General features: G+C 40.9%; 1 protein-coding gene across 9 annotated transcripts in view; it reads right to left on the reverse strand.

Moving 5' to 3' along the window:
• EYA2 (EYA transcriptional coactivator and phosphatase 2) overlaps positions 1-27,951 on the reverse strand; it is a 105,846-nt gene that overhangs the window by 60,763 nt on the left and 17,132 nt on the right. For all 9 annotated transcript variants that reach the window (XR_012996483.1, XM_076352041.1, XM_076352042.1 and 6 more), the window contains exon 2: positions 1,709-1,827. Coding sequence is in view for 8 of the 9 variants with exons in the window: in XM_076352041.1 (XP_076208156.1) it covers positions 1,709-1,817 (109 nt within the window). In the remaining variant the exon portion in view is untranslated. The remainder of the gene's footprint in view (positions 1-1,708; positions 1,828-27,951) is intronic.

The following is a 27,951-nucleotide window of genomic DNA, read 5'->3' on the forward strand; positions in this document are numbered from 1 at the left end:
ACAGATAGTTTGAGCATAAGCTTAATTTCTTTTCTATCTGAAAAATATTACATATTCAAATTTTTTATTTTTGAAAGAGGTAAGTACAGAGTAAATATGTTTGCCAAGAATGCCAAGTGGGGATTTACTGCGGGTGAACATGCAATATGCTACTGTCATTGCGAAGAAAAGGTAAGTTACACCTACGTGTGTTTCTATCCAAAAGTGTAGGATTACAGGAAAAATATGTATTTGAAAATTATATTGATATAATTGCACATCTCATGATAAGCACCCATGAAAATAGCAGGCCAGACATCCACGTGGACATCTACATAAGTACTGCAACTAGACTTGCTAAAATTAAAACTATATGCGTAATACAGAGCATACATTTGTGCGCATTTATTGCATTAAAAGCTCTGGCAGTCTGAGACTTGACAAACACACAAGTATTTTCCTGTTCTTCAAATTAACAAGAAGTATTTTCAAGGGAAAGAGCATAATCCTGGTAGCACAGGGGATCATTCTGTAGAAAAATAACCATAATATTTCTATAAGAAATGTATCAACATGAGCTGTCACTAGCAAACTGGTATCCAACAGTGCAAATGCTATATTGGCTCTTATTTATATCACGTAATAACAAATAGTTCCTGCACCAAGAAGTTTACAAAATCATGTACTTAAAAAAATCATTTCTAGCTTTAATCTTTTCTGCAAACACATACATTTAAAAGGATGTTTCCTTTAGATTGTTATCCCTTCGTCCGCTCTTGTAAATAGGCAGTCATGATGTACGTGATTTAATCACGCAATTTCTAATACCTTAGCAAACATGCAAGCAAAACATCTCCTTGGCCTATAAATGAAGGGTTAAACATACTACTAAAACATAATAGCCAGTGCCTTTTGCTAACTCCCCTCCAACAGGAAGGCTGACAGATCCTGACCACAGCAAACAATAGCTGGGATTGTACTAGCAAGAACTAGTTCAGCTGCATCACTTGCCAATAATTTTTTTAGCAGATTTAACATTCTTCTGTTTCCTTCACTTGAACAGTATGATGGGGGGGAAGGAGGAGGAGAAGAGCAGATAAATTTCCATCAGAGCCTCAACTACTGAAAGAATTTGTCCTTGGTACCTGCCAAATGTGAAACTTCAGACCAGAGGCCAGCAGGGCTAACCATTTGGAGATGATAGCAATGATCTCAGAGCGATGCAAACTGGGGCACAGGGCTGCTTTGGCAAAATGTTTTCTGGCTGCACGATACATTGGTGGGCCTGGGAGCCCCCACACTCCCCACCCCAACAGCAGCAGCAGCACAGCCACCGAAGCACAGGGCTCACGTTCATGCCACGACTGGGGCTCTAGTGGGGTCCAAACAAAAACTACCAGCTCTGCACAAATATGTTTTATACTGTAATTATTCCAGTGGAGCAAACATATACGTACACATGTGCATATGTACGCACCTACTATACACAGATATATATCTACATATAAAACATTTCAATTCCATTTGCATTCAAACCACTGCTAAACTAAAGGATTCAGCCACAACTGGAGCATCTACAAAAAAATACTCAAAAATCTCAGTTGCTCACTATACTGTAGAACTAATTGTCAGAGGCAGGGGCCTTGCATGTGGCTAGTTCCCTTTGGTTACATATATACACACACATTGTGTTAAAGCCAGTAAACAGTAAGCAAAAGAGGCAGCCTACCTTCTATGTCATCTGGAGCCGTGGCATAAATGTTAGAAAGGTTAAGCTTCAGTCTGTCAGGGCACTCTCTATTTACAGTCAGGCTGGGTGATATCACTAGATCTAGCATTTCCTTATACCTGAAGGAAAACAAAGGAAAAATATAATTTATTCATTAATTATGCATGCTTACTAATGATTCCATTTTTTCCCTAAGAGTATAAATATTAAAGCTAATTACCTAAACCCAGGCTTCATATAAATTCCACATAATAACATTCACTAAAGTTTTCATCAAAGGGAAATGCTGAATTAAAATGAAGTACTTGCTCCCTTGGAGATTACACCCATGTGATTAATGCTTTCCCTTTCTTCCTGGATTTTGCCGTACGAAAACTAAATTCCCTTATCTCTCATATGCCATCAGAGCGAGAATGTACACACTAGTGTCCAGCGAGGCTCCAGAACAGACTATTATGGCCTGAAAATGAAGTCGAGGGCAGTTAACAGCATTATCTAGTCTTACAAGATAATCAGGTTAGTACTGGTGATAGGATCAGTTTTCCAGGGGACACCTAAACAAGGCACCTAACTACAATGCCCTGACCATTAGGTGGCAGTGATACAAGGACAGTCCCTTTCACATAAATAACCTCATCTGATTTAACCGAAAATTTCAAATGAACAATATACAGGACTTGAGTCTCCAAAGAAAACCGTAATTGTTTGTGTGCACATGACCTACACTATAATGAAAGCTTACAAACTCTGCATTACACACACAGTTCAGAAAAGAGAATGACTAAATCATTATTTCAGACCCTATGCACAACACGAATAGGTCTATTCATCTAAATACCACCATTTTCAATATATGTGTCTTAACTCCTGCTATACACCTTTTTAGAAGTGGAGTTCAAAGACACTTGCTTGAAATAGAGCTGCTTGCTTCCCTTGGAAGTGTTGGATGTTTTGGATGGGTACAAAATATGGCATTAAGTGCATAGATTTGCATAACTATGTTTGCAAGTTTGCCTAAAGACAACGGGGTGAGTACAGTAAGGAAACTGTGTGTTACATTAGATATCTGCACGATGGCTTTTATGCAAGGCAGGTTTCCTGGACACCTTTACCCCCATAATGTTCTGCCCTTGTTTCCTGTGCAACCAATGCCTGCAGCTGGAACTGTGAAGAACCCACTGGCCAAAGAAAACCTGCAGTTAAATTTGTCAATTAATTGTGTTCATTTTTTTTAAAATAAACACAATGCCATGGAAACCTATGTGAATTTTCTAAGACTACACCAATGTATTTTGCAGCTTTTGGTTCAGATGCAGAACAAATGATGAAAAGAGGAGGACTCAAGGATGCTACGTCCTTCGCTTTCTGCGGCCACATAGAGTATGTCCTCACTTCAGTCCCCTGGAGGCTACTGGGGGGAATTAGGGCTATTAGGGAAAAGCATAACTGTGCTCTTGGGCAGAGCAGGGCCCGAGCAAGAGCAGATGGGAGAGAGGGCATATAGTATTGAGTGGATCTGAGGCACCTGGCTGCAGCTGGGCTCCCCTTTCTGCTCAGCACTGAACACGCTACCTGCAAAGGCGGCTGGCACACCCCTGCTCTCAGGCTGGGACCTATCTGAGCTGGACTATAAAGGTAGCAGATGGCATGGCAGAAACAGGCCAGTAGTAATCCATAGCACACCTAAAACATCTTGAAGTTAAAGACAACAGCACTTAAACCTGAAATCTTGACACTGGGCTTCTGCAATACTAATCTACGCACTTCTGTGAGAAGCAAAAAGGTTTGTTCTGTTTAAATATCACTATATGACTTTACCAGCTTTGAGAAACAGAGAACAAGAAAACACATGCTTTTTATCTGAACCTCTCCAACCACTTTTACAAAGCCCTTACAAAGAGGGTAAATATTGTTGTGAACAGGCACAAACCAGATGAATTATTTTACCTGTAACTGAACAGCAAAGACCAAAGCTGAGTTCATTTTCACTTTCCCCACCTTACAGCTGGAAAGGCACTCTGCCCAGGCAGAAAAAGCATCCATCCTCTGTGAATTTACAGAACTGCCAAAAATAGGTATGAAGTGGCATAACCATGTACAATGTCCGCAACACCAGTCCTCCTTTCTCCAAAAGGGATCTGGGCTCCTCTTGTCTGCCTCCCTTGGAAATCCATGTGGGCATATGTATTTTCACCACCAGTGTATCCTCAAGTCCAGAGGTTGGTAAAGGCTTCCTGATTACGTGCCATGAAGGAGACCTTAAGTCAGCAGTAAATGACCAATGGGGTAGAAATACAGTACTCTGAATCCAACACTTACGAGACCCATGCTCCCTAACTGCTGCGTGTTATAGATTTGCTAAGAAAACAAGACTAGCATAAAAATCAGTGTTGCTCTGCAGCTGGAGGATCTTTGTTGCTAGTGGGCCTCAAAGGGTTCCACCTTCAGATGTGTCCCTGTAAGACGAGCACAACTGCCTCTCCCTCCCTGCCTTAGACACAGACACTAAAGCACAGCAAGACAGAAGGAAAAATGCAGGTGCACAAGGGCCACCAATTGTGCCCACAACCAGCATCCATGCTACCAACTGCATGGAAACGCAACAAGGTACCACATTTGTACAAGGATAAAAAAAATAGTCCCTAGCTGTACAAATTCCTCCCTGACTCAGTCTAATGGCAGAACCAAAACAGCAATCCAGGACTCCTGACCTAACCCTAAACAAAACACAGCCCATGACAAACTTTACTCAGTCCTAATAGGACTGGAGCAAGTTATGCTTTACTGAAGCGCATGTGCATCCACTTCACAGGCAGTCTCAGGCACAGGGGAGGCAGGCAGATGCCTCGGAGCCACAGGCTGTCAGACAGTAAGGGATTGTCATGGCCCGTCCGCACACTTTACTTATGCCAGAGGAAGAAGAGATTTTTCTCCTGAAACAGCTAGTCTCACTCATTCGCTGGTACAGCCAGGCTGCTGCAGAGAAAGGGGTCAGGAAGGCTTTTGTGGTGCTTACTTCTCAGTGGGGAGGAACAAGGTCTCTCCTACAAGCAACTATGGCTCCTAAGGCCCTCTTAAAAGCAGCAGGCTGGGTGGGGGCTCTTTTCCCAGAGGAATTACTTTGGCATCAAATTAAATTTTGTTTGCATGGCTGAGAAGGCAGGATTCAGTTTTATACCAGGTTTTCCTTTCCACTGTAAGCAATGTCCAATTTTTTTTGACCTTATTTCCTTAATGCTATACCTGAATTGAGGAAAAGCACTGCTGTCCCAGATCCTGTCAAGCTGGGGATGTTCTACATTGTTTCTCAGATAACACATGCCCTTCAGCATAATCCAAAACCCCATCATTCGTGACACTGCCCAGACTGTTGCCAAGTGAATGGGAGCAGATGTTTAAAGGGAAATGATCTTTTATAATGATTAATGCACTTTAATTACATCCTTGTTCAGAGATTTCATTAGCTACTCTCTGACTGATGATTTTTCTACTGGTTTTGTTCTCTTCACTTTTGTATTCACAAAGTCACATCACACTTCCCTGTATTTGTTCTGTAACATTTTCCTTGGTTTTTCTTTTTTTTCAGCTTCCATTTTTCTTTAGAGTATGTATTAGTTGCATGTACAAACAGGTAACTTTTCACAGAAAAGCCTGTCTGGTTGTGCGTGTCACGTATGTGTTTGTGTTGTTAGTGGCTCTGCCTGTTTTGCACGCACCATTTACCGATTTGTTCATGTGCATTTCTCGCTTCACAAGAGTTTCTGAAGTTCCAGTTTTAACAATGGCAATCTACAGAAAATCTTCAGTAAAATAATGGAACCGGGATGGTATTTAAAAGAGTAAGTGACATGCTGGAGTGCAACTGATGAAAATATCAGGTCTTTGTTTGCTTGCTTTTTAGAGCAAAAACATTTTCTGGCTTGAGTAATGTACAGTAAATCAGTAATAAAGTTTGCTGAATATGAGCTTTTATTAAAACCAGTGATGGCAGCATCTAGCATGTTGGGCTGACAGACATCTGGAAGAGCTTTTGGCTTCTATAATTAAGAAGAACCTGTGTGAATTTGGTGCTCAGCTTTTCCATTAGAATCCCCTACTCAAAAACCAATATTTTGCCCTGAAAGTTGACCCACAAAATCTCTGCCAAGAACAGAAACTTTTCTCTTTACTAATGTTTAGGAAGGAAAAAAGAAAAATAACAGTCTTTTTCAGTCATTCTGAAGCTAGGAATGCCAAATTAAACATTTTAAGGTTTCAAATTTTTGATCGAGGTGTTCGGGTAACCTACAAATCACATTTTCTTTTACAATGATGTTTTGAAGGCAGTGATTCCAGATCCCAACTCAAAACACTCAAACGTGTGCTGAAGATCAAACTACTGAGAGATCCCCTCTCTCTCCAGCAAAGTACTCAAAGACAGGCATAAGTGCAATGCCAAAGCAGGACCCAGTGTGCAGACTGAGTCAGCAAGGTGCTCTGTACTGATAGTGATGAGAACTTGATGGATAATATTTTGAAAGGATGAAACAGGAAACCACCATGGCGTTGTGGGCAGATGCAACCACACCACAGCTCTGCTCAGCACAGCTGAAAGGCCAGAAGGCACCAGCAAGAGATGAAGGAGACTCCTTCCAAAGCTTGGACCTCTGCTGCTCAGGCATAATTTAAAGCATCTCTCAGTCTGCTCTAAATTGCTTTTAGCATCCTCCCCACAATACACTAAAGGCATCGTCTCAGGACCACGGGCATTTCCATCCCCACTGTGGAGGCAGTGGACTTTTTCCTGGGAGTCCGCATATTTCACTCGTCTCTACTCCATTTCTGGGGTGAGAAGAGAGTATTCTGGCTTCAATACATACAAGTACATGAAGTGGAACAAATGTTCAAAAGAGCATTTCCAGGGCATTTTCAGTAAATAAGACACCTGGGCAGTAAGTAGTACCAGGGTAAACTCAATGGCCAAGTGATGAAGATATTTCAGAGGGAATATATGCAAGGAAGAGTATTTGCCCTGTAATGACAGCAGTCTGTAGGAGAGTATTTGAGCAACAGAAGGTTGTTGGTACAGTTCAGAAAGGACATACCAGGAGTAAAAGACAGTATGGGGGAAAAAGCTGGCATAGTGGAAAAAATAAAGAGAATGAGCTCTGCATCTGCCATCAGTGGAGGAATTGATGAGTTAGGAGCCCCACAGAATGAAGCAGGTGAGAAATGAAAGACAGGACTCCCACCCTTGAGAAAAACCTGCCAGATGCCACAATGGGAAAGACAAGATACTTTAAGGGAGTAAGAAACTGCAAGGAAAGTTTGTCCATGAGCAGAGAGGCAAATCTAGGAATGACTCTCCCTGCAACAACCCCATGCGATGATCTTCTCAAGAATTTTTACTTGTATCTGGCTAGAGGCCAAATACAAGCTTAAACCACTAGATCTTCCTAAACATATGCATATGCCAACACAGAGCCCTAGGCAGGAGTGGTACAAGCCAAGTCCTCTGCTTTTAGCTTTGCTGGGAAACGGAGGAGTAGAGACAGAGATTGCAGCCTAATTGCAAGAGTAACATTTTTGTCTTGCTTCCCTGACTTTATCTGGTTTTAATTACTTGATCAACTGCTTTCACCTTTATTCTCCTCAAAAAATGGTGCAGATTACTAAGTAGAAATCTGCAACTTTATGACTCTAGTGCTACTCATCATAAAAAAGACGACAGTCTCATTCACCACTACGTTTCAGAAGTGAATTACTAAAAGGTAACTGCAAAAAAAGGTGTGAAGATGGCTTTCTCAATCTCTGATTCAAAGAAAACAAACAAACAAAACCCCAATCCTAAAAAGTTCGTCTTTTCTTCATTCCTAAGAAATACGAGATTTGTTGTAATTTTTTTCCACATGGGTAAAATTTTCAAAAGCACCTGCTATGTCTCATTAATTTTCTTTTGGAATTAAGACTTCTACTGTTTTAATTCCTTGGGAAGCATGGCAGCTTAGCCAGCTTTGCCAGGACTAACTGCTTGCAAAATTACGCTCCCCATTTTACTCTGCCCCTGTACAAGAAAAGGAATCATTCATAAACAGGAAAAACGCTATTATCTTGCAGCCACCTTCCAGGTGGCATAATAATAGGGAATCTCCCATACTGAAGATTTTGGCTACCTCTAGCCACGCATTTCAAAAGCAGAGGAAAGTAATTTCATTTCCTCTGTTAGTACATTCCTCCTCACACTGTTAGGACATTTTCTCTCCATCTATAATAGGTCCTTTGTTCGTTCCATTTCAAGAACTCAAAAATGCTCCAGCAGGTGAAAACCACGATGCTCTTTTCTCTTTTATAATGAATCTTAGCTCATCCACAAGTACATCTGATAGATGTAAGCAGGAAAGGCCTGAACAGGCATAAAGTTAAACCTGAGCTGGCATAAATGCTCATGTACAAGACTGACAGTACAGCCGCGATGACAAGATATCCTTTCAAGGTGACCTGCAGGGCAGCATGCCTTAGGCTGTTTATATTCCTCAAAGCTGCCTTTCACTGACGTAATCGGACAATAAAAGCAGCAGTACTTGTCTGGATTTATCATTGCCCAGCCCACTCCAGACACAAAAAATAAGAGGACACATAGTAGTATGGCTTGTAGCACAGAATCTGGGGTTGGGGGTATATAGTTGCATTATTCTCCAGCACAGAGTATCTTGGGCTAAGGATTAAACCAAGAGGAACAAGGGAAAAGTTGCGATAGGATAGGCAAGGGACAAAGCACATCAGACTGAAATCAGAAATTAAAAGAGGTGGTAGTGAGGCTGCTCCAGATGACAGGCACACAGCTAACTGCTGATCAAGTACGAGAGATGAGAAAAAATAAACAGGTGAGACAAAGAAGGAGCTGGGAGGTATATTGGCTAAACTCAAGCCCACAGCAAGGAAAATCTTCATTTCAACTGTAGCAGGATGCCACTCGCTTTCTGAAAGAGCTGGGGAGAAAGCCCCATGTGAGCAGCGCCTTTGTGTGGCTCAGAGAAAGCTGGGCAGAGGCTGCACAGGGAGCATGCAGGACATCCAAGCCCTCCCTGGCCAGAGCACAGCGGTCTTGAGTTGTACTTCGCATCCCCTCATCACTCTCCTTGTGCACATCTTGTCACCCAGTTTTTAAATCTTACTGTTGGTCTTCCGAAACATTCATCTTTTGTTTAGTCCAGCACTGGCATAGCTGGCCATAAGGTTATGTTAAAAAAAGCTACAGCTCTAACACAGTAAGAGATACACAGGTAGTGCTTCAGTTTAAACAAAAACAAAACAAACAAAAAAACCAACACAAAAACAACCACCCCAAAACTTGAAATAAGAGCACCAGCACCCAAGTAAGACCTGGATCACAAATACGTTTGTTAATTCAGTAGTCAAATGGAAAACTTTTCACACAGAAAAACAGCCCTTCCTTTTCCATATTAAATCATGTACATCTAAAATGATTCACTTCATGTTAAAAAAAAAATTGATTTGGGTTTACATTAAGACTTTCAAATTCCTTTTTCTTAAATGTGTTAATTCTGAACAATTCTAAGAAAAATAACTGAGAAAATAACAAAATAGACCACTTCTGTCACACTTCTGAAACCACTATTGTTTTAAAAATACCCAAAGTATTCCAATAGCTTTAAAATCCTTCCCCACTTTTTTTTTTGTTTTGTTATTTTTTTAAATGAGACAGTCTTTTTGATTGAAATTTTACCTTCACTGGAAGTTTTCAGTCTTGCTCTACCAGACAGTACAAAACAGATGAAAAATCCTGTCTCATGATTTTTTTGAGCCAACTTTACTTTTTTTTTTTTTTTTTTGAGGAAAGCCTGCCTTAAGATTTTTGAGTGCTTGTGACTGGCAAAAATAACTGCATGTCTTGTTTCCCTGGAAGTCCTGAATTTCCAGAAGCGTTGGCTTGCTTCACCAGGCTTCATCACCTGCTATTCTAGACTGCTTTTCAATGATTTTTTTTTTTTTTTAAACACTTTTCTGACCAAAAGTCATCACCCAAGTAACAGAAATGTAAAATGCAGATGCAAAAATGTGTGTGAGAGACAAACAATACTATTTTACCTACTTACCCACATCTCTCACATTAGGACGAGAGGAAATGGCCTCAAGTTGCGGCAGGGGAGGTTTAGATTGGATGTAAGGAAAAATTTCTTTACTGAAAGAGTGGTGAAACATTGGAACAGGCTGCCCAGGGAAGTGGTGGAGTCTCCATCCCTGGAGGTTTTTAAAAGACGTGTAGATGAGGCGCTTAGGGACATGGTTTAGTGGGCATGGTGGTGTTGGGTTGACGGTTGGACTCGATGATCTTAGAGGTCTTTTCCAACCTCAATGATTCTATGATTCTATGATTCTATGATTCTTTCTTGCCTCAGACCTGTCGATTTAAAAAAAGCAGGCTGTCTTCATATAAATAAGTGTTCTTCCTACTCCAAGCAAGGCTCCACTACTCCCTTCTCCAGGTGCTCTTTCCCCGATCCCCACATTGCAGACACAGAGCAATACTGAGAAGAAAGAGGGGGGCCAGGCTGGGCTGTGATTCTGCCCCCCCCGCACTTCCTGCAATTAACTCGGGAAGAGATTGAAGGAAGATAGACCAGGGGAAGCATCAGCACTTTCTGGTTGAGCAGTCCAAGGTAAAGGGGATTCAGTGCACAGAAAAACAAACACGCCGAGCTACCTTCACTGTTTTGTTATGAAGGCACAGTCTGAAAGGTAGCTTGAAAATTCGAAGTGAGCTAATGATGGGGTTCGCGCCACAGACTTTCATCTGGCAGCCTAACCAGGAAATACATTCTGTAACTGCTTTGAGTCACTGGGTATTTTAAAATAAATTTCAGCACTAGTATTTCACTTAGAATAAGTCAAAATGAGAAAGTTGAATTTTTCAGAATGCCTTTATTTTGTCTATTGAACCTGTTTGCGAAATGGAGCAACATTTGCAAAAGGCCTTATTATTTGCCAAAGAATAAAATTACTCAGCTGTCTTACAGCGGACAATCAAGTACCACACAGAACAGACTAAGTTGGTAAGAAATGCTATGAGCTTATAGCCTACAGTCATTTGAAAAATAAAATACTATGAGTATACATACATGTATATGCATACACACAAACGTACCTCTTTCAGTTTCCACATTTCTCTTCGACATTCACAAGCTTTTTAATTCCATTACAACTCTTCCTATCCAGATCCCCCAAGCATGCCAGGGCTGCATGCGACTGCTGAAAAACACTCTGGCAGCTCCAGCTGCAGAAACATGGCCCCTAACGCAAAACAACTGCCTCCAAAGACAGGGCTTCACAAACCAGGTACTGTAGGGTCTGGCTCATGAGCCTTATTTGTCACCACTTAGGCACCTCTTTTCACTCTGAAGAACTATGCTTTTTATCCCTTCTCTTCAGAATCACAAGGGCTAAAACTCGCTTAAATGTAAATCAAAAATACGATTTAAGAAAAACCATGAGATTTGGAATGAGGAAATAACACCTGATAACTTAGAAATTCATGCTGAAATCATCTGGGTTCTGTTACAGGAGTGTGCAAGAATGTGTTTTGTCCTGTAGCCTACTTGTTACTTTTATGTCAAGTCACTGATTTCATCTAGCTTTGAAATTTATAAGAAAAGGAGCTCTGAGAAACTAAGTCATCTACAATTCTTGAACAACAATAACCTCCACAGAGAAGAAAACCAAAAGAAAACAAATAAAATAACTCCTTCCACAAATTCTGCAGTAATCAGAATCAGCAGAGTTGTGGGGTTTGTGGGATGGGACCACAGAAAGGACGGGTGCGCTCCCCCATGCGCCCCATGCTCCACACAAGAACAGATGAAAGTAGTTACTCTGCCTGCTGCTACTGCAGGAGCTATCTACATGCAATTGCAGAAAAACTATAGATTTAACTGCACTAAAAGCAGCACAATTCTGACACAGAATGAGGAAAAACTTTGATGTTCTAACATACCTTTTCACTGGGATAAATATGTATTTTACAGGGCCTTTAGCAGGCATGTGGCTAATTCACATAGGGAAGCAAAACAAAAGGGAAACCTGAATGGGTCGCAACCAGAATAGTAATTTCTGTCAAATCTGTCAGAATGTATCAGAATGTTCTCAACAATGCTGGTCAGTAAGTGGGAGAAATGCTGAAATGATCATACTTGTTTCTTAAAATGTCAAACTTTTCCAGCCACGAAGCTGCCTCCTCAGACAGAAAGACATGAAAATCTTTCTGTTGTGCACAATCCTCCTCTGAGCATGCTCTCCCATGTCCGTGCTAGTGGCTCACCTCCACATTTGCCACCACGGGACTAAGGCTAATACTCTTACGCCGTTTCCTCTCTCAGTTATTTTTTTTAATCACTTCTTGCCAGTAGGGTTTGAGCCTGATTTTTGGTTTGTTGTTTTTTGGGCTTTTTCCCCTCACTCAGTTTCCTGCTTTACACATGCCACGGTGAAGAAGGAGCAGCATCTATATTTGGACATGAAACTCTGGTCTTACCAGCAGAAAATTCATTCTCAGGAGTGAACACCGGTGTGTGTGTTTGCAGAGCTGGGGCCTTATTTTATAAAACATTCATATTAATACATTGTAACATAAAGCAATTACACAAGCAAAATTAAGCAGCCAAAAACTACTTCAGCTCTACCAAAGCAAGATGAAGTAGAGACAATAAAGCACTGAATTATCACAGAAGAACATCTGCTTCAAGAAGTAGTGAAAAATCACAAGTGGAAAACAGAGCTTTCCTTTCCCACCCGTGGACCCTTGGGTACACCTGCCCAGACTCCAGTGGCCAAGTTGCAGCATGGCATGAGAACACCTATTTTCAGGTAATAATTTGTGTAAAGCTATATATTCAATGCAGCAGGTAATAATTTCTGCAAAACTATATTCAATGCAGCAGGACAAGTCAAAGAAGTCATCACAAGTCACAGAGGGCTCAGGAGGGAAAGCACCATGCAAACAGCACACAAAAGCCATGCAGAAGAGAGCTGCTACGGCAGCTACAACTGCTGGCTGAACACATCCACGAGTTATGGGGCAACATTAATTCTCTTATCGCCAACACAACCCGTTTCGAGCCATGTGCCCCACTCAGGAGCCTTTCACTCTGTTTCGGTTTGAGCTGAACATTAGTAGCAACTTCATTTTTCCTTCTGCTACTCAGCAGTCAGGGGAAGGAAGAGAGGAGCTGGATAGTTTCTTAACACCAAGAGAAACGAAGACGGTTTCACGGAGTGAAAGTTGGCCATTAGCTGGAATGAGTGCCAAAGGGAAACATTTTCCGGGAAGTTTAGTGCCCGACGGCTTTACCTTGGGGAGAGGAGCGCTGGCTGCAGGGAATGCCGGCAGCTGTCTTTCTCTGCAGATGGATGGCTTCACATTGTTGTGGATTTAAATGTGCATAGTTACCCATAAACATTTATACCAGCTGGATCCTCAGGAAGAACTCCTGATTCAAAGGGTAGCGATGCATCATTCATGAAGTTTCCACAGAAAAATGTATGTACCAGAAAATACTTGCCCACAGCAGCTGAGGGGTAATGCTCTTAATAAAATCCACAGGTAATTGTGAGTGGGAAAGGGTGGTGCTCACATGGGGACAGTTCTCCCAGAGAACACTGTGAGAACAAATGAGTTCTGCCGCAGAGAAATAGCAGATCAAGCCCTGGTCTGAGACTCAGAAAACCTGGAGTTTTCTCCCCACTCTGCCCCTGGTAACTCAGCTGATCCCTAGGCAAGTCCTTTGTGCCACCACTGTGCTTTCTGACCTTTGTGTGCCTTCCCTACAGAGACTGCAGGACAAGTGTTCCTCTTCTGTATATGTGAAGCATCGACCAGTGCAATGGTGTCCTACTCGCAGTGGACCTCCAGGTACTGCTGTACTAAATAAACAGCAATAACAAAATATATATATATATATATAATTTTCCCTAGGGCTGCAGTTCATCTTGAAGTAACACAAAGCAGCTCCTACTGAGTTCTTCCAAATGGAAAGCACTGTTTTATCCCCTGTGATTGGACCATGTCAGACTCAGCACTACCACCACTGTATCAATAGCACAATATTTTAGAAAAATGTGCTTGCATGTCTTGAGCACATTAACATCCACGTTGTCCACAGGCAAGATACTGCTAAAAATTGTCTCACAAAAGCATCCTTTCATGGACAGACAGGAGGAGACATAGACCTGTGCTAACCCTGGTATGAGCCAAGCATGCATTGACCCACAGTTTGTACTGGCCTGGATATCTTCACCAGTCATATTTACCTTTGCAGCTACATCACGTGAATGATCCAGGGAAAACAAGATGAGCTGAATAATCCAGACTCTCTTAGAAGGCCCTGACCAACCCCTGCCAGAAGGATGTTGTAGGCAGCCTCAGCTGCCCATGTACACTGGGGCCTTAGATGCTGTACGGCTGGTAGCTGCCCCCACAAACAGCAACATGGTGCAGTATAAAGGTGCATGTTGTCACAAGGCTGGGTCTGACGCCAACTAGGGAGAACTGTGTGTAGTTGTTGAAGGAGACAACCAAGAATTGCAATTCTAGTTTTGCTCCCAAGCTCTGTCACCAAGAGATTGGGCAAGTTTCTCAGGACTACATTAAGGCCTCTGTAAAACTGGGAAATACGGTCTAAATTGCCAATTAAGGTCTTTTTAGGGGCTGGAAAGTGCTCTGAAATCTTCAGGTGAAATCTGTTACACCATTGCAGTATCAATATCCATGCTGATGAATAATGGCCATCCTGAACGTGACACAGCCAAGAAGGAGGTGAGGCACGAGAGCTGTCCTTCAGGGCATGTTCTCTCACTCATTTTTGGTCCAAAAACTCTCCATTCCCAGACTATGAGAATTTCTTCACCCTTTTGATTTACTCCTTAAACCTGTCAGAGTCCTGCAATGGCTCCAACAGCCCAGTGAGAAAGGTAAGGCTGCCCCTCTATAACAGGCCTGTGTCAGCACCTCCATTCTCAGCCTGTAAAGGAGTAGCATTCGGGGAATAATAATTCAAAAAGAGCTATGGGAAAAGAACTATGAAATGTAAGTTAGTAAAAGGACCTTGGATGTGAGGGAAAAGTCTAACATAACAGTACAGGTGAGGCTGGAGTGAGAATGACATACCCTCTCCTTGGTTAAATCCCCCAAGTCAGACTTTCTCTGACCAGAGAAGACAGCAAAGAGGAAGGTCTGTTGTACAAGTAGAAGGTTGAAAGCATCTTTTTTTAATTGGGACTCTCTTCTCCCCCCTCTTGCCCCTAGTGAGGGAAAGGAAGACTATCTCATCTGTCTGCAGGAATAAACCAAGGAAATCATTCTCAAGGATTCAGAAGCAACGAATGCCTCATGTTTTATATCTTTAGTACACCGTTTCATCTATTTATGAAGTATCTTGATGAGGGAAAACACAAATGCTGGCCTCATTGTCCTAAATGCAATTTATGATGCCCTACATACCAGAAGGAAATGCAACAAAGTCTGTGGTCTCTCTAAAACTGAAGACACTTTCTTAAGAAACTGAAGTATAATATAATTTAACAATGTGTCTGAAAAGCCTGTACTGCTTTCTCTTGGTCTCATAGTCTGGAATTCAAGCAGCATCCCAACCATCCCTCAGCTCCTCATATTTAAAAAAAAAAGAAAAAAATCTTTGTGGTAATCCATTACTACACATGAGGGAGAACAAAAACTCTTACCCCCCCAAAGCTGGCTTCCCTAATTGCTTCTCTTTGCCACACAGATTTTTGAGTTAGGGTTTTCAGGGTGGGGGTGGAGGGGTTAGGTTTTCTTTTTCATTTTGGATTTTCCTTTCTGTGGTCTTAATTAAACCATCACAAAATCAGAACTTGTGGTTCCCAAGTAATTGCTGATTGAGCATGTCTGTGGCAGCAGTAGGATGCAAGCCCTGCTACCTGGTCCCAGTATGATGGCAGTTTGCCTGCCAGGGTGATGGATTCACCCTGAGGCTCAACACTGTGCGGGTGGGAAGGACTCTTGTCCTGCTTCTGCAAAACTAGGACAGCACATTTAATACCAAAGTCAACAGGCCTGTGTGCTCTTGCTAGGGAAAGCCACCCTTCAACCCTCCTGCCTTGCTCTCCTTATCAATAAAATAGGAATGATGGTAATAAGCCTATGAGTAAAATAAATGAATGAATAAAACTGCTCTATTAGTGCTAAGGTTTATGGAACTACCAGATTCACAAAGTTTAGACCATTCTGTGATCATAAGAGAATTTCTGGCTGGATCATCTTCAAACATGTTGAGTCAAACTAGCTAAGCCTAATAATGTAAAAAGAGCTGCTTCCCTCCTTTTGATCCTGCTTAACACACTCTTCTTCACAAATGCTGTAGGCAAAGCTTGTACAGCACTAATGCAGTTGCTATGAAGAGTACGATGAATGCAGGTGCTTGTTCATTACCACTTAACCCTGAAGCTGCTTTCCAAGTGCATGGCCTGAATGTACAGCTGATTTGCTCCTAAATTATGAAATCCAACTGTACTCTGATATACTTTCCCTGTTTTGATTTGAAGTAAGTCAGGTTACCAGTCTGGATTTAGTAAATATTGTGGTTAAATAAATCAAATTTATAAACGTCTAACATTCATTTAGTCACAATCCTTCCTCTTTGTTTGAAAAGAACAGAGGGTGGTCTTGGAAGAGAGGCTATCACTCAGCTAAACTTCAGGAAGTTATCCTTCCCTTCTCTTGTTCATTGATGTAATTAAAACTGGTTTTGCCCTCTTTTGACAAATTTTTTGACAAAATTTGCCAAATTTTGCCCTCTTTTGACTCTTAATAAAAATCAAATGTCATTATTAATAATGTATTAATCTCAATTTATCTGAAGAAGGAAGTGTTTTCTTGAGGTTACAGCCAGGTAGTCAAAGGTTTTCATTCCCAGCTCTGACACTAACTCATTGGCCATACACAGCACATCCCCTTTGCTCATTCCCTATTATAGGGCTGTTAAAGGTTTATTTAACTTGAGAGCAAGCAGTTCTGCACACCGGTAATTCTTGGTTACTGGAACTTGGGTACCTGCATGTGCAAGTGCTAGGTTTTCATCTGGCCATGCAGAATGCAGAAAGATTTGTGCTGTCATTACTGGCAACTATGTATGCATACCAGATAAGCATTTTTATAGCACTGAACTCCTCCTATGCTTTTAAAACCACAAGAAAAAGTTGTTGTTTAGATTAAGGTCTTTAAGAATCTGTGTGAAATGTGTAGGAGTTACTCTGCTGGTAAATATTATTTCTGTAGTGAAAGTTGGTTACTTCATCAGTAGGAATAACAAATTGTAAATTTTTTTGTTCCTGTATCTCTAACTGGAAGGTTCAAAAGGGATATTCTGAATCAGGAGACAGGCTGATGATGGTAGTTTATAGGTAAAAGTTAAGTGGAGCAGATTTTCAAGAGCTACAGTACAACAGCAGCGAGCAAAGTAACACAATCTAATTGCCGCGTATCTTGGGGATGTTAGGAGAAAAAAAAAAAGACAACTAATGAAAAGCAATGCTTGAGCAATAACTGCACTTTGATTTGTCACTCGTGCCAATTAATAGTGTGGAAACAGCCAAGGGGATAAGGAGTTTACTTAGAGCAAATGTTCACATGGTGTTTTCCTTGATATTATTCCACTAATATTTTGTTTCTGTGGACATTTGAAAGTCAGGCTAAAATAACAACATAGAAACAACAAATGGGACAGTTTGATTCACTTTGTGGGTTCAAGTGGGCTGAGGTCTGATTTCCCAAGAGTTTTGGTGTGACAATAGGCTGAAGCTTTTTCTTTAAGCCCAGGTGAAAGCTAACCTGGACCCAAGATCCCAAAGCTGTTAGCATCAGGTTTATTTTCAAGACAGAGGGAAGGGATTATTACAGGGATGACCAGAGGATATTATCAAACAAGGAAGAGTTATGGAGCACCTTTGCAGAGATCCTGCCATCCAGTCACTGATACACCACAGGGCAGCATGGAAGTGAAAATACCAAGTGACAAATGCACCAACCCAATGCCATTCACACAAACGTCCTCGTTTTCCTTCGCACAGTCTGATCTGATAAAGAAAAACACTTCCTGAAAGTGCCATTTTATGATATTCAACAGACCTCAAATGACTTACCAAAGTACAGAGGGACACTGACATTTGAACTGCAGGATTTTCGTTTTCCGTCTTGTTTTCCCCCCCTGTGACTATTGCATTTGAATAACTGGAATTTTTAAAATCCCTTTTCCTCCTTTCACCATGATGTAATGCAACTGTTGCACAAGGCTAACAATGTAGAGCTACAGCTGCTGGTGCCAAGTTTGGCACCAAAAGAGATTAGGGTTGGCACCAAACACCATGATCTTTAAAATAAATTTGGCAGACACTCTGAAAAGGTTTGCCATGGCTGCCATAAACAGCATACAGAGCAGTAAATGGAAAAGTGCTGAAAGAGACCACGGTTTTGTTACTGGAACAAAGATGTTGATTAGCTAACCACTTAACCTAGCACCTACTTATATATGAAAACTAAAGAGTTTTACAACAGCATGTCAAAATTAAGGGCAGCAGCAGGGACCAAAGTGTAACATAACAGTGCCTTTCATATGTCCATCATACCAAACTGAGCCTACAAAACCCCACCAGCTAGCTACCTATTAGCCAGGAGAATCTCTGTGCACAACTGCAAGTTCCACTAGATTATTCAAAGAAAAATACTTGATCCATACAAGAACACATCTGTCTCAACAAATTTGTCTTTCCAGTACTTTTCAGTTATGCTTTCCTGAGAGGGAATTTGCTCCTACTCAATGATGCTGGAGCAGTGCTCTGGAAAGAGATGTGTATGCGTATTTTTCTTTTTTTAAATGCAGATGGAACGGAGAAGAGAAATGCAAATTTTCTTCACTGTATCCCTCTCTCCCAGCTTGAACTGAAAAAGCATGGGCTGATTTTCTCCGCTATATGTAAGGGTTTGACGATTTGTGATGTGGACATCTGCCTGCAGCTGGACAGATGCCACCAGCTTATTTCACACAGACAACTAGACAGCCATGTAATAGTAGCAACTGAAAAATGCTAATTTTTTTTAAACTCATTACCTCTAGCAGAAAAACTCCATATTCCATTCCAAATTTCCCCAAATTTTAAAGCACCAACTCTCAAACAAGGGACCACCTTCACCAGGCAGATAAAAGTCAGAAGCATTTGTGGTGCCGTAACAGCTTTTTGCCAATCTGGTTAGCACTAAACATGTAAGAACATTCAAAGCAGATTTTAAGCGATTTATCTGATCCTCAGTAGTAACCATGCACTTTCATAAATAGTACCACAAGCACTCCTAATGGGATGTCCAAAACAGTGTTTGTGTATGGAGGCATCTAAAAGTTACAGCCTCCTGTTGTAACTTACTTAGGCACAGATGAAAAGCAAGAATTGCTTTAAAGGTGAAAACTTGACCTTCCCTCCCCCCCCCCGCAAAAATCAAACAAACTGAAAAAAATAGGGTCTGATTACCATGACCTAACTTTTTCTCTGACAGCTTCAAATTCTTCAAACAAAACTGTCAAATCTGAAAACTGAGGACAACTTTAAATGACCACAAATCATGGTACCTTTTCCTGGAAGTTTACAGCTTCAATGACAAAACTAGCCCACTTTGTTTCACTAAAGAGCAGTTTCCTCCTATCATGTTATATACCACTTACCCTTGGGATCACCAGTCCAACTCTCAAGAAGCTACTCTGCAATACAGCTCATCACCTCTGAGGCTGCCTGTCAACAGCAACCGCTCAAGCACAATGCCAATCAGGGGACTGCTGTAAACACAAGAGTGCTGGGATTCAAAACAGCAACAGAGATGACTGCTTCATTTACAGGACTGCAAGGCAGCTCAAGAAAATCTCTTGCAGGTACAGAAAATGGCAGCTACCTAGAGTTCATTCAAATAATCTAAGAAAAGAGTTTTATCATCTGTACAGATTAGGAAATCCAGCTGCAAGTAAAAGCCAACTTTAGTTTCTTGGATATTTGACAACAAGCTTACATGTGCCATTAAGAAGGTGCCTGCCTTAGTCTTAAACCTCGGATTTGATCTGCAATATCCCTAGCTTAAAGGCAAATTTCTCTCACACGCATGGGACTTCAAAGGCCCTCAACCTTTCACAGACCAGAAGAGTAGCCCGACAGCCTGGTTCAACAGTTGATGTGTTTCCTGACATTGGATTAACTTCAGCTCATCGCCTTCAGCACAGTTTCTCTCTGACACTTTTATGGAATAACTTCTACAAAAGTCAAAAGAATCAAAATTATTTCCTCCCTCCGGCACAGATATGACCAATTCACGCATAAGCAGCATGCGAAGATGCTCTTGCTGACCCCCACCGTTTACAGCCATGAGCTACCAAAAAAACTGCAACAACCCCCCCCCAAAAGACATCTGAATGCAGTGATTGGCTTCCAAAGAAAATACAGCAGCTCACCTCTTTTCCCTCTTCTCAGAAAAGCAGTCCTGGTAACTCTAGCGAAAAACAAGAAAAAAGAAGAGTGTGCCTAATTTCAGGGTTTTTTTTACTAGTGCATATACAGGAGTAAAATGAAAATTGGAGTAAAGGGGTTTGAGCTCAGACAAATTACAGTATTACAGTACTACATGAATTTTCCCGAACTACTAATTAGAAAGCCACCTTAAAATACTAACACCAATAAAACTGCAATTAGGAAAAAAAAATTACTTTTTTCTCAAGTGGAATTGTCAGAAATGGCAAATTTGATGCCACAGTCCAGTGGCTAGGGCTCTCATTAGGGAGACTTGGATTCAGTTCTGTGTCAGCCACAGGTTTCCTGTTACCAGAGTATTTTACAAAGCCAACTCACATTTAACCTGCTTGCCTCTATTTCCCTTCTCTGTAAAGCAGGGATTACTGCATTTTTCCACTTCTGAGCATGCTGAGCTCAAACCATGAAGATAATGTGCTGCACTCAGGTAAGTCAGCACAAGAGCATGAGGAGAAAACTATACAAACGCCAAAGACAGAAAAGCAACCTTACACCTACTAAAAACGCCATGAAACCGGCATATTTCTGACTTTTCCTTACTACTTCACAACCTTTCTCTGCTCTTCTGCCAATGCAGAGAGCAGACACTGCCTGCAGTTGTCAATACAGAACAGAAGCATGTCTCACATTCCTATTTTCTCCTAGACTACATAACATCTCCCTTCCTTCCTACACCCAACTTTTGCATGGCTAAATTCTCCCTTTAATTCACATTTGGCTGCGTAACTCTTCTATCCCAGTCATTCTACCCCAGTTGGTCTGTTTCTACCCTCGAGCAATAGGTGCTAGGTATGTCATGCATCTTCTGTTAGCACATGTCCTGCCATGGTTCACATTAAGCATAACCAATCTGCTAACCCCTGGACAGCTGCTGGTTTTACAGGCTGTCATCACAAAGACTGCCTGTGTGCCTGCTTGTGGGATTTTGATTCTTTAGGAGCCCAGCAACTGAATTCATTCGGTTCAGCTGCAAATTTAAGCATGGAATTGAAATGCCACAATTAAGACAACCAGCTTTGCTTAGTTTAGCTTCTCTTCACAAACTAGCATTGAGGCTCGTCTAACATGTTAAAATCCTGCATCTTTCACTTTCCTGAAGGTTAACAGCGTGCAACAAAGATCACAAACCGCAAGTTTTCACAAGAGAGAACAGCCTGTACCAGAACTTCCCCCTCTAAAACTGGTCTAGGAACTAGTTCCTTAGCGTGCATGTGTCAGTAGAGTGGAAGCTGAGAGAGACAAAAATCAGTGAGAAAATAGCACAAAACCAGAAGAATGTGTGACATAAAAGTAAAAAAGGCTCCTGGGACATGGGCCTGAGAAAAGCCTTTTGAAATGTTATGGAGTACTACTGAAAAACACAATCTCTGTTCCTTTCTGTGCACTGGATTAAAAAACAAAAAAGCACACACAAAAACTTTCAGTACAATTTATAAACAAACAAAACAAGTTTCTGCTAGAATTACACTCCATCTATTTCCCTCTATCATAGAACTGTCCACAAGAACTCAAGTTTCTGGCTTGTTGGGGGAAAAGGTTAATAACATTGAATTGAAAAAGGCAACTTTTTCCTTGCCCTGTAACATACCACTTTGCCAGTAAATATGTGGAACAAATACTTTGAAAAACACATACATACACCTTAAGCAAAAATCCAAGCTTTAAAAGCAACAGCGTGACACCGAGAGCTATAAGAGTTAAGATTTTTCTCAAAGCTAGGCATACATTTTTCCATACAAGCAGCTGAATCATGGATATTTTAAAGAGTATTTTATTAAGTACAATATAGCATATCTCCAACTCAGCTCTATAAAATGTGTCCAGTGCTATACAAAGCATTAAAAAGCATTTAAATTTGGAACTTGCTGGCATCCACTGGCGCAGCAGAAGAATTGAGAGAACTAATCTAACAGCTGTCTTGAAACACAGATTTATACTGTAGGTTTAGTCATTAACTGTAGTTATCTGACTTATACCAGAACACAAAATGAGTAGTGGTGGTCTCTGGACTAATGTAATGTATGGCAACACCTGAAATACACTCTCCTGACTCCAAGTTGCTGAAGTTAGTTGCATTGCTTCTTAGTGGAAGCATTCAATTTTGGTTAATACAAAAATGTAGTCAAAGAAAAAAGCCAAATAAAGGCTACATACAAGTTAGTTTATCAAATATCTAGATACAGATGGTTCTGTTCGTCTTTTGCATTGCTACAGCACTGAATTTGCAGGCAACACCCAGCAACTGAAAATTGGCATGATTTAATAGTCCAACACTTTTTTTTTTCTGTGGTATATGTTTATGTTTATTTTTTAAAGGGAAGAGGAGATAACATCAGAGAAGCAGTGGTATAAACATTATCCTTAGATGTACGGAAACTTAAATCTAAGTATGCATTCAGGAGTGCAATGCACAGCAAATGCTGCTAATTGGTTTTAGAATTCAAAATTGAAGCTCGGTGAATTCAAGGGAAAAAGTTACATGAATACCGCATGAATCTATGAATAACTGAGTGTATAAATGAAATTCTAGAAAGGCTGGCAAAATTACCCTCAGTTACACCAAAACTTTGGGTTCATGCCAGGAAAAGCTCTATGGTTTTCGACAGGACTACTCAGGTGGGCAGAACTTCAAGTTTAGTTCTCACTCCAAAATGGGGTTTTCCTGTGGCCTGGAAAAATACTGCACCTCCTACCATCTCTTCCATACTTTAGAGCAGCCCGATGACCATTTGCTCCAGGGCTTGAGGATGGCAGAGATGTTACAGACTTGGAAGGCAACTGAGCAAACTTCTGTGGATGCTTCCTGTGAGGATAGACACTAAAGATGTCAGAACTAGAAATCACTCCTTCCTCATATTCTGCCAATAGCATAAGTCAAGCGGCTAAGAAGCTTTTCACAGTCATATCGTTTAAATATTTTTTAAAGACTGCTATCAAGGACAACACTGAGGTAATATGAAAGCTGAGCCTGGCTTCTCCTCTCCACCTCCCATCCCCCAGGCCCCTCTCTCTGCAGTTTATTTGGCAGAAAGGCGTTGCACAGCGTCTCATCCCACATTGCTACGGGAGTGTTCCTGAACATGATTAATTTGCTAACGATACAAATCTCCAAACAGCATGTTAGTACTGCTGATGATTTATGAAATGCCAGAGATGATCATCTCACGAGCGATAAGCTCTTTCAAGCTGGTGGTTTTGTACGAAACCTCTTGCAATTGCTAAGACCATTCTCATCTCTGCATCGGTCCCAGACAGCGCAGAGGCAGAAAGCTGCAGCAAGGATTTCTTAATGAATTGCAGGTTACATATACACACAAATAATATAGAGGGTCAGATTATGAATTCTTGCATACTTTCACATGCAAAAAGCCCAGAGTTTGCTTTGGAACAGAGACAAGCCTCACTGGGCAAACGCTCTGCTTGGTCTGCTCTCCTCCCAGGTTGCAAGTATGCACCAGCAATTGCAAAACTAGGGAACATGTTTCCTTTTCTCAACTGCTCACAATATTGCCCTTGGCACCCCAGTAGCCCAAGATACATGAGTAGAGATTCCAAAAATAGTCTCAAACTTCAGTAGTTTTTCACATTTCTTGGGCAGATATTCCCCATGCTGTACAATGCACCTGAAATCCGTAATACGACCCCCATGAGTTACCCTAGTCCCAGCATCCTCTTGACCAGAAAACACTAGTGATACCAAACTGCCCTCAGTTATGATTTGATTACTTTGACCAATGACATATAGGATATGTTTTTCTTCTTCAAGCACAATTTGCAGTCTGCTTGTGGTTTCCTTGTGTTTATTCAAATTTATGCAGACTATCAGTTATTTTTACCTATGTGGAATAATCACAGATAGCTGAAAATATTTAAGATGTGAGATCTTCACTAGGACCAGCCAAGAATCCTATGGCTGCTTTTTCTATTCTGTCAAGTTAGCCCTTGCTTAACAAAAATATTTCTAAATTGGAATAGCAGGGATTTATAGGACAGTTTCAGAACTTTTCCTGAATCATATGGACTGGCATTAGCTACTAATTCCTATAAAAGCAGGCTACTGCAAGATACCTTTGCTAAATGCCATTTGAGCTTGTTTTTCAGTTGCTACCTTCCCACAAGTATGCTGTGTTTCTGAAGGGTGCGGTTAGCTCTCTCCCTAGTGCATTTACTTGTCTCCAGTATGGGTGTGCTGAGACATAGTTGGAGCTCTATCCAGTTTCATTGTCTATAAAATAAGCCATTAATTTGTAAGCATTAATAAGCATGCCATCTATCAGGGTTTGCATGCCCAAGGTTAGCTATGGGGGATTTTCCACTAGCAGTGCCTCCAAAGTCAGATGTTAGAACCACCTTGTACACCACAAATGTGGGGTCATTCTGGGCCTGCCCTACACGCTTTCCTGGCACAGAAACAAGTCAATCTGGTCAGACTTCTACATGTAAACAAGTGATTTTTACATTGTTAAAAAAACTTCTCAATCCTATCACTATTCCTCATGCACATTTACCTCACTGAAATATTTCAAAGAATCCCATTCAGTATTTCTCTGCACTGTTACAAGCATGGCACCTTCTCTAAAGTTCTCCAGATTATGACATTGCACTGAGACCATCTCAAATCACCTCCAAGTTACTACTCCAAGCCCATGAGAAGTAAAAAACCTGAATTTAGAACCTGAATACAAAAAGAAGTAACAGGCAGGAGGACACAAGATCTGGGAACTCAGTAAGAAATCCAGCCCTTCCATTCATACCATCACTAAAAATGACAATCCAGAATTGAACTGCATATATACTGTCTGATAATTGTCGTGACTTTCTTTTTACTTTAGCACAACTGATTAATGTGTATGCATTTAACACTAAAGCACTATCAGTTATAAAACAAGAGTTGTACATTTGACAGAACAGCAGTTTTAGACCTGCAGTTTGTTTTGTAAAGCAATGTAATTCTGGTTGCATTTAATAGGCAAGAGAAAGAGAGAACTTGACATATATTTGTTTAAATGTACTTCTGTGCTCAGACAAGCCTCAGAGATTTGGGTGTTTCAACTCTACAGTTCTGTCCACAAGCTGTTAAAACCATTATTGCCACAGAAACCTCACAGGAGCAATAAAAAAAACCAACTAAAACCAAAACAACCTATCTTCATCTGCATGCACACAGTCTTACTGAAAAATATGCATGCAATCAAGCTATTATCAGCTCTTAACACTAACAGCAATCTGTGATGCTAGAGATCACCTGTGAGTCAGGCCATGCATTAGGCTTTTAAAACTACTAAACATTTCTTTTCACTCCAAATGGGCTCCACCTTGGCATTCTGCTTCCAGCCTGAAATGAATTGTAACTTCAGTCACAGAAGTAAGGCTCTAGGACCAACACTGCTGCACTCCTGGAAGCAGAAATGTTTGAGCAAAGGTGAGGAGGTCAGACAAGGGCAAAGTCCAAAGTAATTTTAAGTAGTTCAGCTAAGCAGGGAAGGCTAATGGGAAACCATTTTAATTTATTACAGTCATCCCTAGTGAATAAAAGGACAACGTTTTTCTTCAGCAGCTTGATTACAAAGCAGTAAATCCCTCTGTGTATATAAAAGACCTACGAACAGTATAGATCAAATGTCAAAAAAAGGTTTGCACTATATGTTGGATGCAGGAGAAAATATTAGAGTTGGGAACAGTTTTAGATATTCAATCATTCTCATTTTTAAATATTTCCAACACATATTCTCTGTATACAAACAGACAAATGTACGTAATTCTGCCATTCCCATCTATGAAGACACAAAGTAATGACATTTTTGCAGCACACGTTTTTGGACCTTCCCTTTCCAAAAAAACCTAAGAAACATGCTCTTGAACATAGAAACATGTCATCTTTCCCTCCCTCCCCACAACAATTTCTGACTCTTGCTGGCAACAAAAATTTAAACTACTTCAAGTACCAGCTGCAATCTGTACTTTATGAACCCTAGGCAGCAGTAAACAAGCAAACAAAGCACAGCTTGAGGTGACAATATACTTCAGCAGCATAAACATCTTAAAGTAAGAATTATGCCAGAAAAGGATTTTCTCCAATTGCTGACATGATTTTTGTTCAGTGTATCAATTTCTTTTTCCCCTGAACAATTGCCAGTTCTGATAGACCCATAGGTCTGCATGCAACTAATAACTCTATTTCATTCTAAGATGGGACTGAAAAACATTTAAAACAGTGGAAGCTGCAGCTACTCAGCCCCAGGTTCTTCTTTTGAAAATAATTTTTTTTTTTTTAGTCAGAAGCAGGATTTCTAGTCTTATAAATAGAATGTTCAGCCATTAGGAATTATTGAGCTTTCCCAAAGCTGTATAATTCAGAGGCAAAACCCAAATTTTTGGTTTACTTTGTAACAAAATAATGACCTGGTCATGGCAATTTATCTTGTGTCCACGCTGGTTTTCCACACATTTTTCTCTGGTCATGAGAAATAAATATTCTGAGGCAAGAAGCACTTTAGTTACACCTACATACAGAGTGGGGCTGGGACCTCTACCTGCTGCTGTAATACAACAGCCACCAAATACCATCTGAACCATAAAACACCTTTTTGTAAAGTAATTTCAGTAATGCTTGCTAAATAGTTTTGTCAACTCAAATTTTCAGAAACCTTGTATTGGGTTGGCCTTTTGATGAGGAACATCAACCAGTCCTACAACTCTGGAAACCCTTGGGGTATAAATCCTAACAGCCCCCAGGGACTACTTACAAGAGATGTTACACGATGTCTTAGCACACACCTCCAATAGGACAAGGGGCCTTTACAGAGGTCTGGGGACATGATCACATTACCAATGGCTCAGCTATAGGGCAGTAATGCTCCTTGGGAGCATTATTCACCTTTTCCTAACTAAAGGACAAAACACTTCTGCTGCTGGCACCTCTACTGAGTAATGCAAACCTGCTTCATCAGACACTCATATCAACACTTCTCAAACTTCACTGTCTTGAACTATAATTGTTAGTTGCATCCTCAACCAGGTTTTGGGAAGATCAGTGCCGTCTTCAAGGAACTTTTCTATACAGCAGCAAAGTTGTACGCCACAAGCACAGTGTAATTTTTTTAAGATGTTAAATTTTTAACTTTCAATCCATTTATCATCAATAAAGAACTTCACGGCAGTTTAGACAGGTTGATATCGACTCTTGGCTAAAGCAGGCTCTAGTGTTTGTGTTCTGTCTGCCCACAACACAGCCAGTCGTTTCTACTGGCTAAAATGTTCTTTTCTGTGGTTTTGCAAAGTGTCCCTCCCTGCTGTGGACTATACAACAGTTGGGTTTCATCTCATATACGGCTCTTTCGAGCTCATGGGGAGCAAGGGGAAGGAGCGAGAACAACGGGGGATGGGACGCAAAGCTAAATAAATCAATGTTTCTTTGATCCTTTGGGATCAGAATGCTGTAAAAACACATGGTTATTAGAACTGTGAATTTATTGGTAAAGGAGTTGATTACTGGCACTGTATTTCAGCATGAACTTACATTACGGTACTAAGTACAAAGCATTCATTCTGTTTGTGGCTAGGAGAATTAATCTCTTCCATGTGCAGAGAGGCTGTGTGATAATTTAACTGAGATTCCCGTTGGTAGTCCGGGCAAGCACTCATCAGCTGCAGGG

This window comes from Aptenodytes patagonicus, chromosome 14 (assembly GCF_965638725.1).
Source record: "Aptenodytes patagonicus chromosome 14, bAptPat1.pri.cur, whole genome shotgun sequence".
Taxonomy (NCBI): Eukaryota; Metazoa; Chordata; class Aves; order Sphenisciformes; family Spheniscidae; genus Aptenodytes; species Aptenodytes patagonicus.